Source organism: Microcaecilia unicolor, chromosome 2, assembly GCF_901765095.1.
Source record: "Microcaecilia unicolor chromosome 2, aMicUni1.1, whole genome shotgun sequence".
Taxonomy (NCBI): domain Eukaryota; kingdom Metazoa; phylum Chordata; class Amphibia; order Gymnophiona; family Siphonopidae; genus Microcaecilia; species Microcaecilia unicolor.
This window is the reverse complement of record NC_044032.1, coordinates 27,745,856-27,761,412: the sequence shown is the minus strand read 5'-3', so window position 1 is coordinate 27,761,412 and position 15,557 is coordinate 27,745,856. Positions and strand designations below refer to the sequence as shown.

Here is a 15,557-nt window from a genome sequence, read left to right as displayed (position 1 = left end):
TTAGAAATATATCAAATTTTTCAATTACGGTGGCTGAGGTGGCATTCAGAGCTCCCTGGCATTTTAGTACGTTGTTGCATGTGTCGCCATCGCCGCCTCCAGCACCTCATACAGAAAGATGCATACTCTTTTATGCCCTATTATGGATGGCTTGGCATCAGGTTTGCACATATTTGGCTTCCAAACACCACACCACTACTACCAATTTGTGGTAATGCAGCATTCACCCCAGGAATGCTAAATTCATTCTTTGAGCACTGGGCAGGAAAGGGCTTGATTTACCTTTTTCATGTGACTGATGAGGTAGGTAAGCTGAAGCCCCGGTAGACCTACAAGCTACCCACAATTTATCGGGCTTGGCTTGGTTTGCTTATGGGCAACTAAAGCATTACATTAGCATTTTCTCCCCTAGCATGCTCTTCTTGTCCTTTCATAAGAGATTAGTGGAGGTTTATTAGTTAGCCACACAAAATTTAGTTCCACTCAGTTATCATAAGGAACTCCAGGATTGTGTTCTGGAGCTAAAATATGAACGGTATTTGCACCTGTAGAACGCAGACCTAGTATATTTTCAAAGCACTTAGCCTTCCAAAGTTCCATAGGTTTCTATGGAACTTTGGAAGGCTATGTGCTTTGAAAATATGCCTCCTAGGTATACAACTGACGGTGGAAAAATGTAAATGCTGCATACTCCAATGCGGGACCATGCTCAGTGATGTATCATATAGAGAGTTTCAATATAAATTTTTGTTGCGCATGTATATATCCCCTCATAGAGTTTATTTAGCCGCTCTGCGAGCAGACGACGCATGCCCTAAATGTGCGCAGAGACATACCATCCTTGGTCATATGTTCTGGGCCAGTCCTACAGTGTACCTCTTCTGGCAACAGATGGCACATCAGGTGTCTATGCTTTGGCGCTGGACATGACGACCAGCTATGCTCATGTGGCAAAGGGATATACGAGTTTCTTAAAACGTGCAGTATTGTTGGGGAAAAAATGCATATTAAAACAATGGTTGTCAGCAGATCCACCTACAATGCAGCAATGGAGATCGTTGATGATCCACCTGGCATCCAAGGAGTGGCGTGGAGTTCAAGAGACAGACTCATTGGCAGGCTGATGCTTTACCCAGATATGGGAGCCTTACTGGACCATACTAACACCATTAGCCAGAAGTCGATTACTTAACACATGATCAATTATTTGATGTACTAACGTACAGAGTGGTGATCAACCGAGGGAGGGGTTTTCTGGGGGTGGGGGGAGGAAGGGGAGTTTCATATTTCGATGTTATAAGGTTCGATATAGTTTGATGATTTGGATGTAAGAAGGGGGAAGTAAGGAGGGGGGGTCATCTAGTTATTTAGGGCACCTTTTGTGCCTTATTCATTTTAAAAACAGGTCTAGACCCAAGCATTTAGATTTTTAACCTGGACATTTTCATTTTGTTCTATTATTGCTGTAAAACGTCCAAATGTTAAGTACGCCCTAAGCCCACCTTCAAAACGCCTTGATACACCCCCTTTAGACGCACTGGTGACAAATTGCATAGACAGACGTTTGCAAAACAGGTTTTGAAAATATTGATTTGGACGTTTTGAGAAGAGTTTCAGCTGAATGTTGATTTATGACACTTTCAAAAATGAGCGCCACTATACTCACATGAAACTAGACAAAGGGTAAAGCAATAGACTACAATACAGTAAGACAAAAATGAGGTAAAGATAAAGATAACTAACCCTTCACCCCCTCCAAGGGCACCATTGGCTCCCACCTCCCTTCCCTTACATGGGCACCATCTCCTCCGGTCTCCATTCCCCTTCTCTCCATGGGCACCATCTCATCCAGTCTCTCTTCCCCTCCCCTTTCCTCACATACAAACCCCACTTGAGACAGGATGCTTTGGTCTGAGACTCCTCCCTCTCCCCAGCATATTTTTGTCTGTTCTAAATGGACCAATCGCTCCCTCCCACCGGTGCTCCGGCATCTTTTTCTCTCCTTCCTCTTCTCCCCCCCCCCCCTCCCCATGCTCCAGCAGCTTTCCTTCCTTCTGCCGCCCTCACATTTGCTGGCATCTCAATCCCCCTCCTCTGGCAACCTTTCAAACTTTCCTGTACAGAAAGCAGAGATAAGCACATGCTTGCTCTTCTCTCCAGCCAAAGCCCTCCCTCTCTAGCATTCTGTCCGCAGGAAACAGGAAGCTTCATCAGAGGAGGCAGGATGCTACACAGGGAGGGCTCCAGCTGGACAGAAGCAGTGAGTGCTTAGCGCTGCTGCCTGTACTGGAAAGATAACAGGGCCACCAGGGGAAGGGGGAATGCGATTAATACATTAAAATGTGCAGCTCTAATAGTAAGTTAAATTGTATATAATACCTTACAGGCAATTAGTGATGGTTAGATAATAAGAGTAAAAGGATTCAAAACGTTACTGCTTGTAATCATATGGGTTGCTATATTATGTTCTAATTGCTTAGATCACTGATTCTCAAACCTGCTCCTGGAGGCATCCCAGCCAGTCAGGTTTTCAGGATATCCACGATCAATATTCGTGAGAGAGATTTGCATGCACTGCTTCTACTGCATGCAAATCTCTCTCATGAATATTCATTCTGGATATCCTGAAAACCTGACTAGCTGGGGTGCCTCCAGGACCAGGTTTTGGAACCACTGGCATACACCTTAAAAATTACCTTTCAGAGACTGACATATAGCCAATCGCATTAACTAAAGTTAATGATAAAACCAGGTGGTATCAAAAATGGTTTTAATCTGTGTAGCAGAATTACCTAATTACTTCTGCTATCTGCAAATGCAAGGTCAAATATGTTATCTACTGTTATTTCCAAATACTGTACTCCTGTACATACTGGGACTAAAGCGCCCTCGATACTGATCTGACTAGGAGGGATGATGAAATTTAGTCATATGAGTTCTGCCATATCAGTCCAAACAAGTTGGCTGTGTCCTTTTCTACCAACTGATGGAGGCAAAAATACCAATATTTTCCAGTAATGTCATCAGTATCCCTTCAATTCTATAAATGGCGCTAAAACTGTATGTGCAAATTTAGGCACCCTCAGTTTGCAAGCGCAATTTAATTGAATAATGCGCCAATTGGGCTCTATCAATGCTAATCGAAATCAATTAAGTTGCACGCACAAACTTATGTGCACTGCTCCAAAAAATGGGGTGTCGCAACAGGTGGGTCATGGGTGAATTGGAGGCATCCTGCAATTTATGCGCACGATTATACAATAAGGGGGATCTATGCCAAAGTTTAGTTGGTGTAAATGGTTGTGCCTAAAGTTAGGCGTGGGTCCCAGTGCCAAGCACTATCCTATAAACCAGTGTTTCCCAAGTCCAGTCCTGGAGTATCCCTTGCCAGTCAGGTTTTCAAGATATCCACAATGAATATGCATGAGAGATTTGCATATAATGGAGGCAGTATATGCAAAGTTCATGCATATTCATTGTGGATATCCTAAAAACCTGACTAGCAAGGGGTACTCCAGGACTGGACTTGGGAATCACTACCATAAACAGTGCCTAAATGAGTGTCATTTATAGAACAGTGCTTAGCGTGGTTTTTGTTTTAGTCAACGCCAATTTTTCAGCACCTTTAGATAATTCAGTCCTATATATGCTGGTGCCTTCTGGAATTTTCCAGTATGCTACTGCAAAAGCAGAAATAGGTCTATATCTCACACGACAGCCCCATCTAACCACTGAGGCATAAAATATAAACAATTTCAGAATTATAAACACCACAAAAAGAGAAGAGCAGACAACTCAATGAGCCTCTTAGAACTAAGTCTTCTATGGTGGGTCCTGGACTGGTATGGCAGGACTCAAGGAAAGAAAATTAACACATTTGACTAAATTTCACCTTCCTTATCATCCTTGCCATACCAGTCCAAACAAGTGGGATATACCCAAGCAGACTCTCACTGGGAGAGGGAAGACAAGGCCTCCTGAATAAGTGTTCTGCCAAGGGCTGACTCACCTTTGGCTAGCACATCAAGTCTGTAATGTTTCACAGGCAAATGAAGTGATGGCCAAGGTGACAGCGCTCAGGCTTCAGTTCAGGTTTGTTCCCAAGTAGAATAAGCTCTCAAACCTCTTGGAATTTGTTTACTTCTATTAAAAAAAAAAAAAAAAAACAGCCTCACTGGCCGCTTTCATCCAGTAAGCTTTGATCCAGCGAAGCTCTTATACCAGGCTTGGAAAAGAACAAAATCAATCTAAGAGATGGAAGAAGTTTGTTTCCTACAAGTAACAGAGTAAAACTCTTTGGACATGCAACTTGTGGAGTCTCTTAAAATGAGCATCGAATACTACTACTATAGTGCTACTAGACAAATGCAATGCTGTACACTGAACATATAAGAGATAGTCCCTGCTTGACACAGCTTACAATCTAATCCAGACAGATAAACATAAGGGATAAGGGAATGATAAAACAGACCTGTCCTTCCAACTCTCGCCCCATCTCCCGCCTCCCTCTCCTATCCAAGAAACTTGAACATGCTGTTCACCGCCGTTGCCTTGACTTTCTTTCATCTCAAGCTATTCTTGATCCACTTCAACCTGGCTTTTGCCCCCTTCATTCAACTGAAACAGCGCTTGCTAAAGTCTCCAACGACCTAACCCTGGCCAGATCCAAAGGTCTCTATTCTGTCCTCATCCTTCTCGATCTATCTGCTGCTTTTGACACTGTTGATCACAGCCTACTCCTTGATACGCTGTCCTCACTTGGATTTCAGGGTTCTGTTCTTTTCTGGTTTTCTTCTTATCTCTCCCATCGTACTTTTAGTGTATACTCTGGTGGATCCTCCTCCACTTCTGTCCCACTGTCAGTTGGTGTACCTCAGGGATCTGTCCTGGGACCTCTTCTTTTCTCTATCTATACTTCTTCCCTTGGTACTCTGATCTCATCCCATGGTTTTCAGTATCATCTTTATGCTGATGACTCCCAGATCTACCTCTCCACACCAGAAATCTCAGCAGGAATCCAAGCCAAAGTATCAGCCTGCTGTCTGATACTGCTGCCTGGATGTCTCACCGCCATCTGAAACTAAACATGACCAAGACTGAGATTCTTAACTTTCCCCCTAAACCAACCTCTCCTCTTCCCCCAGTCTCTATTTCTGTGGATAACACTCTCATCCTCCCTGTCTCATCAGCTCGCAACCTTGGGGTCATCTTCGACTCCTCTCTCTCCTTCTCTGCACATATTCAGCAGACTGCTAAAACCTGTCGTTTCTTTCTCTATAGTATCACCAAAATTTGCCCTTTCCTTTCTGAGAATACTACCAGAACCTTTATCCACATTCTTATCACCTCTCGCTTAGACTATTGCAACTTGCTTCTCACAGGTCTCCCACTTAGCCATCTATCTCCTCTTCAATCTGTTCAAAATTCAGCTGCACGACTAATATTCCGCCAATGTCGCTATGCTCATATTAGCCCTCTCCCTGTTTCCGCATACAGTTCAAACTCCTCTAATTGACCTACAAGTGCATTCACTCTGCAGCTCCTCAGTACCTCTCCACTCTCATCTCCCCCTACACTCCTCCCCAGGAACTCCATTCACTGGGTAAATCTCTCTTATCTGCACCCTTCTCCACCGCTAACTCCAGATGCCATTCCTTTTATCTTGCTGCACCATATGCCTGGAATAGACTTCCTGAGCCAGTACGTTAAGCTCCATCCCTGTCCGTCTACAAATCTAGGCAAAAAGCCCACCTTTTTGATGTTGCTTTTAACTCCTAACCCTTATTCAGTTGTTTAGTACCCTTATTTTATCATCCCCTCCTTAGTAATTCCCTTATCTCTTATTTGTCTTGTTTGTCTGTCCTAACTAGATTGCAAGTTCTGTCAAGCAGGGACTCTCTCTTCATGTTCAAGTGTACAGTGCTGCGCACGTCTAGTAGCGCTATAGAAATGATAAGTAGGAGGAGGAGGAGGAGTAAAAGCAACCTTAAAAAGGTGGGCTTTTAGCAGAGCTAAGACGGCCAAAGATGGAGCTTGACATACTGATTCAGGAATATTCCAGGTGTATGGTGTAGCAAGATAAAATGAATGGAGTCTGGAGTTGGTAGTGAAGAAGGGTACAGATAAAAGGGATTTACCCGATGAACGGAGTTCCCGGGGACGAGTGTAGGGAGCGATAAAAATAGAGAGATACTGAGGAGTTGCAGAGTGAATGGGCTTGTAAGTAAATAAGAGGAGTTTGAATTGTGTGCGGAAATGGATAGAGAGCCAATGAACTGACTTGAGGAGAGGGCTAATATGAGCATAGCGACACTGGCAGAATATAAGTCATGCAGAATTTTGAACAGATTGAAGGGGAGAGATATATCTGTAGGTAGTGCTATGGAATGCACTACCTACAGACCTGAAAACAATCGACGAAACAACTTTCGCAAATCTTTGAAGACATACTTCTTCAATAAAGCCTACAATGAGAACATATAACCTCACTATTCCACCTCACCAACCAACTCAGTTATGAAAGCCCACCTTCTACACCTACCCTAATTACTCCCTTCTTTCTTCCTTTATGTAATCTCTGCACATCACTAACTGTATCTGATATCCTGGAACGACAATGTAATAAAACTATGTAAACCACATTGAGCCTCAAATAGGTGGGAAAATGTGGGATACAAATGCAATAAATAATAATAATCTTAGTGCAAGATCTGTGAGAAGCAAGTTGCAGTAGTCCAAGCAAGAGGTGATAAGAGTGTGGGTAAGGTTTTTGGTAGTGTATCAGAAAGGAAGGGAAGAATTTTGGTGATATTATAGAGAAAGAAATTACAGGTTTTGTCTTGTCTTCAGATGATTGATGTCTCCGTCGCTTTTCCAAAACAGTCCAGCATCCTTCTGCCACTCGGTCTGAGCAATAGGCAACTCAGCCTGAAAGGCTAGCAGCGGTGATCATCCTCTGGCGTCTGTCCGTCAACCAGTTCCTAATCCAGTTCACCACGTCAGGTCCTATCTTCAGCCTGTCCAGTTTATTCAAGAGCCTCCTGTGGGGAACAGTGTCAAAAGCTTTGCTGAAATCTAAGTAGATTACGTCTATAGCACGTCAATGATTCAATTCTCCAGTCACCCAGTCAAAGAATTCAATGAGATTCGTTTGGCACGATTTACTTTTGGTAAAACCATGTTGTCTCGGATCTTGCAACTTATTGGCTTCCAGGAAATTCACTATCCTTTCCTTCAGCATCGCTTCCATTACTTTTCCAATAACCAAAGTGAGGCTTACCGGCCTGTAGATAAAGATCTGATCGCAGATATTCATAAGTTGGGAAAGAAGAGAGAGGTGCTGTTGTTGGGAGATTTCAATCTGCCGGATGTAGATTGGAAGGTTCCATCTGCGGAATCGGAAAGAAGTGCTCTGCTCAAATGGTGACGGAACCCACGAGAGAGGGAGTGATGCTGGATCTGGTGCTCACAAATGGGGATAGTGTGTCAAATGTCCAAGTGGGTGCCTACCTGGGCAGCAGTGACCATCAAACAGTTTGGTTTGATATGACAGCTGAAGTGGAGGGCGGCCACTCAAAACTCAAAGTCCTGGATTTCAAGCATGCTGACTTTAGTAAAATGGGGGAATACCTGAGGAAGGAGCTGATGGGCTGGGAGGACGTACGAGAAGTGGAAGGACAGTGGTCTAGGCTGAAAGAAGCTATAAATAGGGCCACAAACCTTTACATAAGGAGAGTAAATAAAAGTAAGAGAAAAAGGAAACCGATATGGTTCTCCAAGCAAGTGGCTGAGAAAATAAAGGCTAAAGAGATAAAGGTGAGCCAGTTGATGTAGTGTATCTAGATTTTCAGAAAGCTTTTGACAAGTTCCTCATGAGAGATTCCTGAGAAAATTAAAGAGTAATGGGATAGAAGCCAATGTTCTGTTGGGGATTAGGAATTGTTATTGGACAGAAAACAGGGCAGTGTTAAATGGCCATTTCACTCAATGGATGAGGGTGAATAGTGGAGTGCTGCTGGGATCTGTACTGAGACCGGTGCTACTTAACATATTTATAAATGATCTGAAAATTGGGACGAGCAAGGTGATTAAATATGCAGATGAAACTATTCAAGGTTGTTAAAAACACATGCGGACTCACAGGAAGACCTTAGGATATTGGAAGACTGGGCATCCAAATGGCAGATGAAATAGCATTAACATGCGGTTAACGCCAGGTTTGCACACATCTTATTGTGCACCAAATGTTCAGAGGGCACGAGTGCTGGTGTTAACAAGCTCAGTAAAGATGGATGCAAATTGTATTAAAAGTATGGTAATGAGGTCATTAAATATTCCTTTGCAATGCAGAGACAGAAGCGCTGGAATGCACAGAAGGAAATGATGGCTTGTAACACCAAAGATCTTCAATAGTCAGGGACAGTGTAAAAGGTATTGAGAGGATTTCTAATCAATTGCTCACACAGAATTGCCAGTTTTGTTTTCTTTATCAAGCAGAAGGCGGCTCCTGCAAGTTTTAAAGACAGACAGGAAGGAACAAACATACATGAATGTCAAAGTAAAACCAAAAAGTAAAAAGCACACATTCGCTACTAAATATGAACCTTGCAAAAATTCCATTTCTTAGTAATATTTGTGAGGCTCATATTTAGGTGTTGAAGAATATGATTGCACTTCTGTTTTTGTCTGGGCATGTGCACAAGAGCTATGCTTACTGCAAAACCTTTCTGTGCACGTTTCTCTCTCCACTTCCTGTTTAATAGCACGATTTTTAACTGTACATAACATTTAAATATAATTTGCTTTGAGCATTGCTGAGCTAGTTTTTTGTATTACTGATGTGTTGTGGGCCCATGTGTGTGTGGCTTTGAGCATCAGCCTCTTGAGTTATTACTGTTTTCATAAAAAGCATTTAAGAAAGCATATTTTGCATGCAAACCTAAAAGACACCCTGCCATTTCAATGCTGTTTTGTACCTGATGATACTAAAGGAGTTGCCCGTGTGGTAGCAACTGGCATGGACACACTGGTAACATTGAGACCCAGGCTGCTGGTACTGTTCATACTGCTTGCCATGCTGACTGAAGAGGTGCTGCTTATAGTTGACGTTGAAACAGTAGAAAAAGTTGTTGAGGGTGTGTTCTCAACACTAGTGTGCTAGAGATGAGATGAGACAAGAGCAATTCAGTATTGCAGTGTGACTCACACACATCAAATAATAATCAGGTAAGCAACTAAATCAATTTACGTCATATCTACTATCTTAATTTAAGATGTCGCTTCTTCCTAACAGAAACCTCAGTTTATGCATGCCCACCATTTGTCTTCCAGTTTATATTAGCTTACTTCATTAATTAAAGTTTAATCCTTTACAAAGTCAGAACACAGAAAAAAAGAATGCAGAGGTCAAGAGGTGTTCTTTCCAAAATAATATGTTGGAAAATAAAATTATGATTTTTAGGATTCCAGGTACAGAAAGATCACATTATGATGTTTTCTGCTTTCACTGTGCAATGATCACATGTGTAAAGTTCTAATATCATGCAGATCTTTGCCAGTAAGCTGATAAATCTGGAAGCTAGAGAAGACACAAGCCTCCTCAAAGTTTCTGGGACCGGGTTCCACCCTAAGAGGGCCACTAAGCAAACAGAATGTTAAACATTTGATTTTAAAAGCCATTTCATTTGCAAAACAAAGGCTTACAAAAATTCTTATAAATTTGGTAAGCAGGATATAGTGAATGGGCAGCACTATTAGCTCATGTTTCCATTAAATCGTAAACATGCAGCATATGTGAAAAGACTGAGGAGTAAGAATGGCACAGCTATATTAGTGGCTTTTTATTCTTCCCTACAATTGGATGTTGAAAAGTAATTAAACATAAGGCACCAATATTCACTCTTAGCTGTTGAGGGCTGCACTCTGAACAGGTTTTCAAGTTCTCTCTCACAAGCATATTCATTAGGGATATCGTGAAAACCTGACCTGTTTTCAGTCCTCAAGGACTAGGAGTGAATACCAGTGACATAAGGGGTCGAGAGTGTCTGGGGGTAAAATATAATAGGATCAAATTTGGTATGGAGGAAAAGACTGTGAAGAGTTACATCAAGTTCAGTCAGCTACCTCACTTTTTCCTTTGGTTGAATAGTTTACTCACTGTTTCTGCTGTACCTCGCTCACTTTCTCTGTTACTGCAGGCACTACAACTGTGCAGTTTCACACTTCAGACACAACTCTAGCACTCCAGCTGTCCTGGCAGGTTAATGTCATTTTCTCCCACTTCAAAAGCTCAATGGCAACAAGACACTGGCACCAAAGGTGTGCAACCAAGGAGCAGGTGTTGCTCCTGTGCACCTACGTTTCCACAGGTATGCTGTGCTTTCTCTCAGCTTTCATTACTCTGACTATCTTGGACAGTGTTGATCTGCTCCACTTTGCCATGCCTTTTACTGGGTTTATTGCTAATAACTTCCAATCAATGATACCAGTTATTTGGGGAAGACATCCCCTTGCTCCTCTGTCTAGGTTAGATAGCATACTCACAGCTCTTGCTTTCTTTAGGTTATACCCACTCTCTCTACAACTAAGGTTCCTTCCTTGGCTGTTTCCCACCTAAAAGCTAGTTTGCTGAATGCTCACTTAATGTGACAAAAAGGTCCTCTTATTCAGGACTTTTATCACTGACCAGTGTCTACACATTTGTCGGGTTCTCGAGGGCCTTATGCATTCTGTCAGGTCCTCGAGGCAGAACCGGAATATGTGAGCCTTTGGACCACTGCCGAGGAGCGGCAGTGGCAGGCAAGACCACCCTGGAACTGGATACACGGAAGGACAGGGCTGGACCTCTGGACTACAGTCAGGACTGAGGCAGGCAACTGGAACCGGCAGAATAGGAACAGCTTCACCTGCACCTGACCACCATTCCCCTGGAGTTGAGCTCCAGCGTGCGGGTGGGCGGCAAGATGAGGCCGGCACTGGAGATCCAGAGGACCCACCCTGGGTCAGGGAACACGAGGAAGCTAGACTAACTACTAGTCTCAGATGGAAGGCTGCTGCGCTGCCACTAGCAAGGAACACAAGACAGACCAAGGGGACAAGATGAACAAAAGCGTAACAGGAGCCAGGACTAGGGCACGCAGCAAGCTAGGCAAAACGGGGTTCAGGGAATACCCGCAGGGTAAACCCACTAGCTAGACAGAGACAGGATTCAGGATGTACAATCAGGATATACAAGCAGGGCTCAGGATATACACTCAGGATAAACAAGCAGGGTTCAGGATATACACAAGCAGGGTTCAGGATATACACTCAGGATATACAAGCAGGGTTCAGGATATACACTCAGGGTAAATGCCCTAGCTAGGCAGAGGCAGGGTTCAGGATAACCCTCAGGGTAAATGCCCTAGCTAGGCAGAAGGAGGGTTCAGGATATCCCCTCAGGATATACAAGCAGGGTTCGACAGGAACCGGCAGGGGTCAGGGCTGGCAGCAAGCGAGGAAAGTCAGGAACAAGCAGGAGTCAAACTCGTCAGGCGAACAGAAGGAGTAACCAGGAAATAACAGAGTCTTAGGGCTAGCAGCAGGCAGAAGAATATATCTGGGTTCAGGCAATAGTCAGGGCAGGCAGCAAGCAGAGAATATCGGGGTTCAGGCAATAGTCAGAGGCAGGCAGCAAGCAGAGAATATCGGGGTTCAGGCAATAGTCAGAGGCAGGCAGCAAGCAGAGAATATCGGGGTTCAGGCAATAGTCAGAGACAGGCAGCAGACAATAGAATACACCACGAACTAGCAGAGTCAGGCTGAAGCTACAGACTCCCACCACAACCCGAGGGAGAGTGGCTGAAGGCTTCCGGCTCCAAACACAGAGCAAGGGAGTAGAAGGAAAAGCAGTCCACACAGAGTAGCAGGGCAGAGCCCCCCACGAAAGGACTAGCAGTCCATAGACACAAACAGAAGGGCCGAGCCCACACAGAAGGACTATCAGTCCACAGACACAAAGAGAAGCTGGGCCAGAACCCAGAGAAAGGCTAAGCAGTAGTGCAGCAGAACACTAACTAACCTGACCTGGCCTAAAGGCATAACACCATGCAAAGGCCCTGAATGCTAGCACAGCACTTCCTTATGAAGGTCCTCACTGATGATGTCACCTGCGCAAAACAGGAGCAGGAAACACACTCACACCAAGGGGAGGCTGGGAACACATAGGAAGTGAACACACAGGAAAGGCAAGCAGGAGCCATCTTGGAAGCTGGCACAGAGTAGGCGGCAGCCATCTTAGATGCTGGCTCCCCAGAGAGGCATAGCCCACACAGGTGAGGTCTAGTGAAGTAATCAGCACACAGAGCCAGAGACAAAACTAACACAGAGACAGAAGCCAGCACAGAGGCTGACCCTCAGAAACAAGGTAAGGCTGAGGGTGGTCACGGCCACAGACGTGACGACATTCTATCACCAAGACCTGGCTGTCTCCTGGTGACACGGCATCATTTCTGAAGGCTACCCCTACTCATATTGTTGTCTATAAAACATGGTGGTGGTATGGCTGTCATCTCCTTCGGCCATTAGAACATTAATGTTCTCTAATATTTTGGTTCTCTTCTGTTGCTCTCCAACCTCCGTTTATCTGAGTTTGTAATAACATTCTCCCTTGACAAATTTTCATCTGCTCTAGTGGATCTCTCACTGAACTGTAATCCACTTTTGGTATTGGGGGCTTCAATCTCCTGCCACTTTTTGTCTTTCTGTTCTTCTCTCATCTGGTCACTGTTCCACTCATGTAAAAAGATAATACCTTCAACCTTATATTTCCCCAAACCTCTTTGGACTTTCCCTTTCCCACATTCCCTCATTCTCAATACCATGGCCTGATATCTCCTCCTTTTCACTACCTTCTGTCCTCCCTCATCCCACATCCCATTACATTCTTCCACAAGTGTGGGCCCTCGATAATGTCTCTTTGGATGCGCTTGCTGTAAAGTCTCCATTTCACGTTCCTCCTCCTCAATAGACACTGCTCTCTCCTCTCTTCACTCTGCCCTGTCGTCGTCCTGGATTCTCTTGCTCCGCCCTTCAGCACCATCACTGCTCATGCAGGCACGCTCCCTGGTTCCACCATGGCCCTCATGAGAGACTCCTGAGAAAATAAGGGAGTCATGGAATAGGACGCAATGTCCTTCTGTGAATTAGGAATTGGTTATTAGACACAAAACAGAGGGTAGGGTTAAATGGCCATTTTTCTGAATGGAGGAAGGTGGAGTACCACAGGGATCTGTACTGGGACTAATGCTATTTAACATATTTATAAATGACCCAGAAACCAGAACAAGTGAGGTGATTAAATCTGCAGACACAAAACTATTCAAAGTTGTCAAAACATGTGTGGACTGTGAAAAATTGCAGGAAGACCTCAGAAAACTAGAAGGCTGGGCATCCAAATGGCAGAATAAATTTAATGTGGACAAATGCAAGTGGTGCACATTGGGAAGAATTATCTGAATCATAGTTACCTGATGCTAGTGTCCACCTTGGAAGTAAGCACTCGAGAAAAAGATCTAGGTGTCAGACACCACACTGAAATTTTCTGTCTAGTATGTGGCGGTCACCAAAAAAATCAAACAGGAAGCTAAGAATTATTTGGAAGGAGAGGAAGTGACGTAATCGACGAAAATGGCTGACTGAACGAGGAGCTCGGCGCTGCTAAGCTTTAAAAACTATTTCTTGAGCAAACCAATATAACTTTTCGCGATGGATTTTCAACGCCTTCTTGCCTCAAACTTCCACTAAACATAAGCGATGACAGATCGACGTCAGCGGGCGGTCAATCTACAAGATTTCGCCTTTCAACAACGGGCAGCAGCTCTGATGGGCGAACGAACGGAAATGGAGGCGGAGGAGGGAACACCTGATCCATATGCAATGGAGGCCGCCATCGAAAGGCAAGCGGTATCCCCTTTAACAGACATGAATTCTGAGGACCCGATTCGAGCGACAGGGACATCATTGAATGTGATCCAGTCTGAAATAAAAGCACTACGGAATGAAGTAGCGGTACTGGGGGCAGACCTCCGAACTGAATTAGCTGAATTGGGCCAACGCTTAGCAGGGAGCATGCTTCGGAGATAGCTAATATTAACCAAAAAGTGGAGGACAATAAAAGCAGCACTAGATATCTTCTGGATAAGATTGAGGACCTGGAAATCAGAAGTCGGAGATCCAGGGCTTTTTTTGAGGGGGTACTTCGGGGTACTGAGTACGGCACCTTTTCCATTGTCTGCTACAATTGACTCATGGACCTCAAGTTTTATTGAAAAAGCTCAGCCTCTACACACCAATTCTGCCTTGTCATAGATTCTGTGACTGGTTGCAGGGGGCCTGGCTATTGTGGGGTGGTTCACTCATAGATCATCCCACCCCACATTTGAGTACCAGCACCTTTTCTGCTAGAAAAAAACGCACTGCGGAAATCTAACCTTCGGTTCCGAGGAATCCCAGAGTGGCCTGAATATATGAATTGCGAACAAGTGGTCCAAAAAATAGCAGGGGTGCTCCTTTCAATGGACTCCTCCCCAGCAGATCCAGCAACCATTATGATCGATAGGGCTCACAGAACATTGGGAGCTAGGAGGCAAAATCGTGCTAAGGACATTATCGCTTGCTTTAAGGATTTTAAGATAAAAAAAGCCTTAATGGCTAAAGAAAGGCTTCGAAAAGACTTTGAATGGGACACATACCATATTGAAATTTACCAAGACCTAGCCACTACTACATTGAAACGGAGGGCAGAACTGCGCCCTCTAATGCAATTCCTGCGGGAGGAAGGTACGCGATATAAATGGCAACATCCATTTGCACTGGTGTTCTACAAAGATGGCAAGCAACATCGAGTTAGTTCTATTGAAGAGGCACAAGCATTCCTCCCCCAGGACTCGCTGGAGCAACCATCATCCCAGACCAAAGCAAGGGGCATGGAGGGGGATGGGAAGCCGAAGTGGCAACGAGTGTCCCATGGGCGAGGATGCCTTCAACGGCAACAGTCATCAAGGAGCTTAATATCCCACAAAAAGTCTGGACTATAAGGTGCCGATGATTCTGGTTAAGAGGGGATTAATGACTATGGTTTGCTCTTGAATATGACTGAGTAATGTTTGCAATAGCAGTGTATCACTTCCTTATGCACCATGTGGGCTTCTCAAGTACTTCAACGAGGAGGGGGTCGCCCACATAAAAAGATGGGGAAAGACGGGGGTGAGGGGCTAGTTGGGGATACAGTGGTCTCAAGGGATATTATTGTTTTACTTTCTGGGGTCAAAAGGGGCATAAGGTGGGGGGTCATTAATATGGGGGATTATAGGTGAGTACTGCTTCTTGAAACGTATATGTTATGTCTAATGTGAACTGTTTGACCCTGAATGTTAGGGGCTTGAACACTCTGGTTAAGAGAAAACTCCTGTTTAGAGAGCTCATCCGTCTTCGGACGGATGTTGCCTTTATTCAGGAAACCCATCTAAAGCCTCTACACCAGCGTTATGTAGTTCATTCAAAATATCCTATTTTTTTTG

General features: G+C 44.2%; 1 protein-coding gene across 3 annotated transcripts in view; it reads right to left on the bottom strand.

Moving 5' to 3' along the window:
- Nucleotides 1-15,557, bottom strand: part of LOC115462832 (ubiquitin-associated protein 2-like) — a 434,768-nt gene that overhangs the window by 127,124 nt on the left and 292,087 nt on the right. For all 3 annotated transcript variants that reach the window (XM_030192863.1, XM_030192864.1, XM_030192865.1), the window contains one exon: nt 8,976-9,156. In XM_030192863.1, coding sequence (XP_030048723.1) covers nt 8,976-9,156 — 181 coding nt within the window. The remainder of the gene's footprint in view (nt 1-8,975; nt 9,157-15,557) is intronic.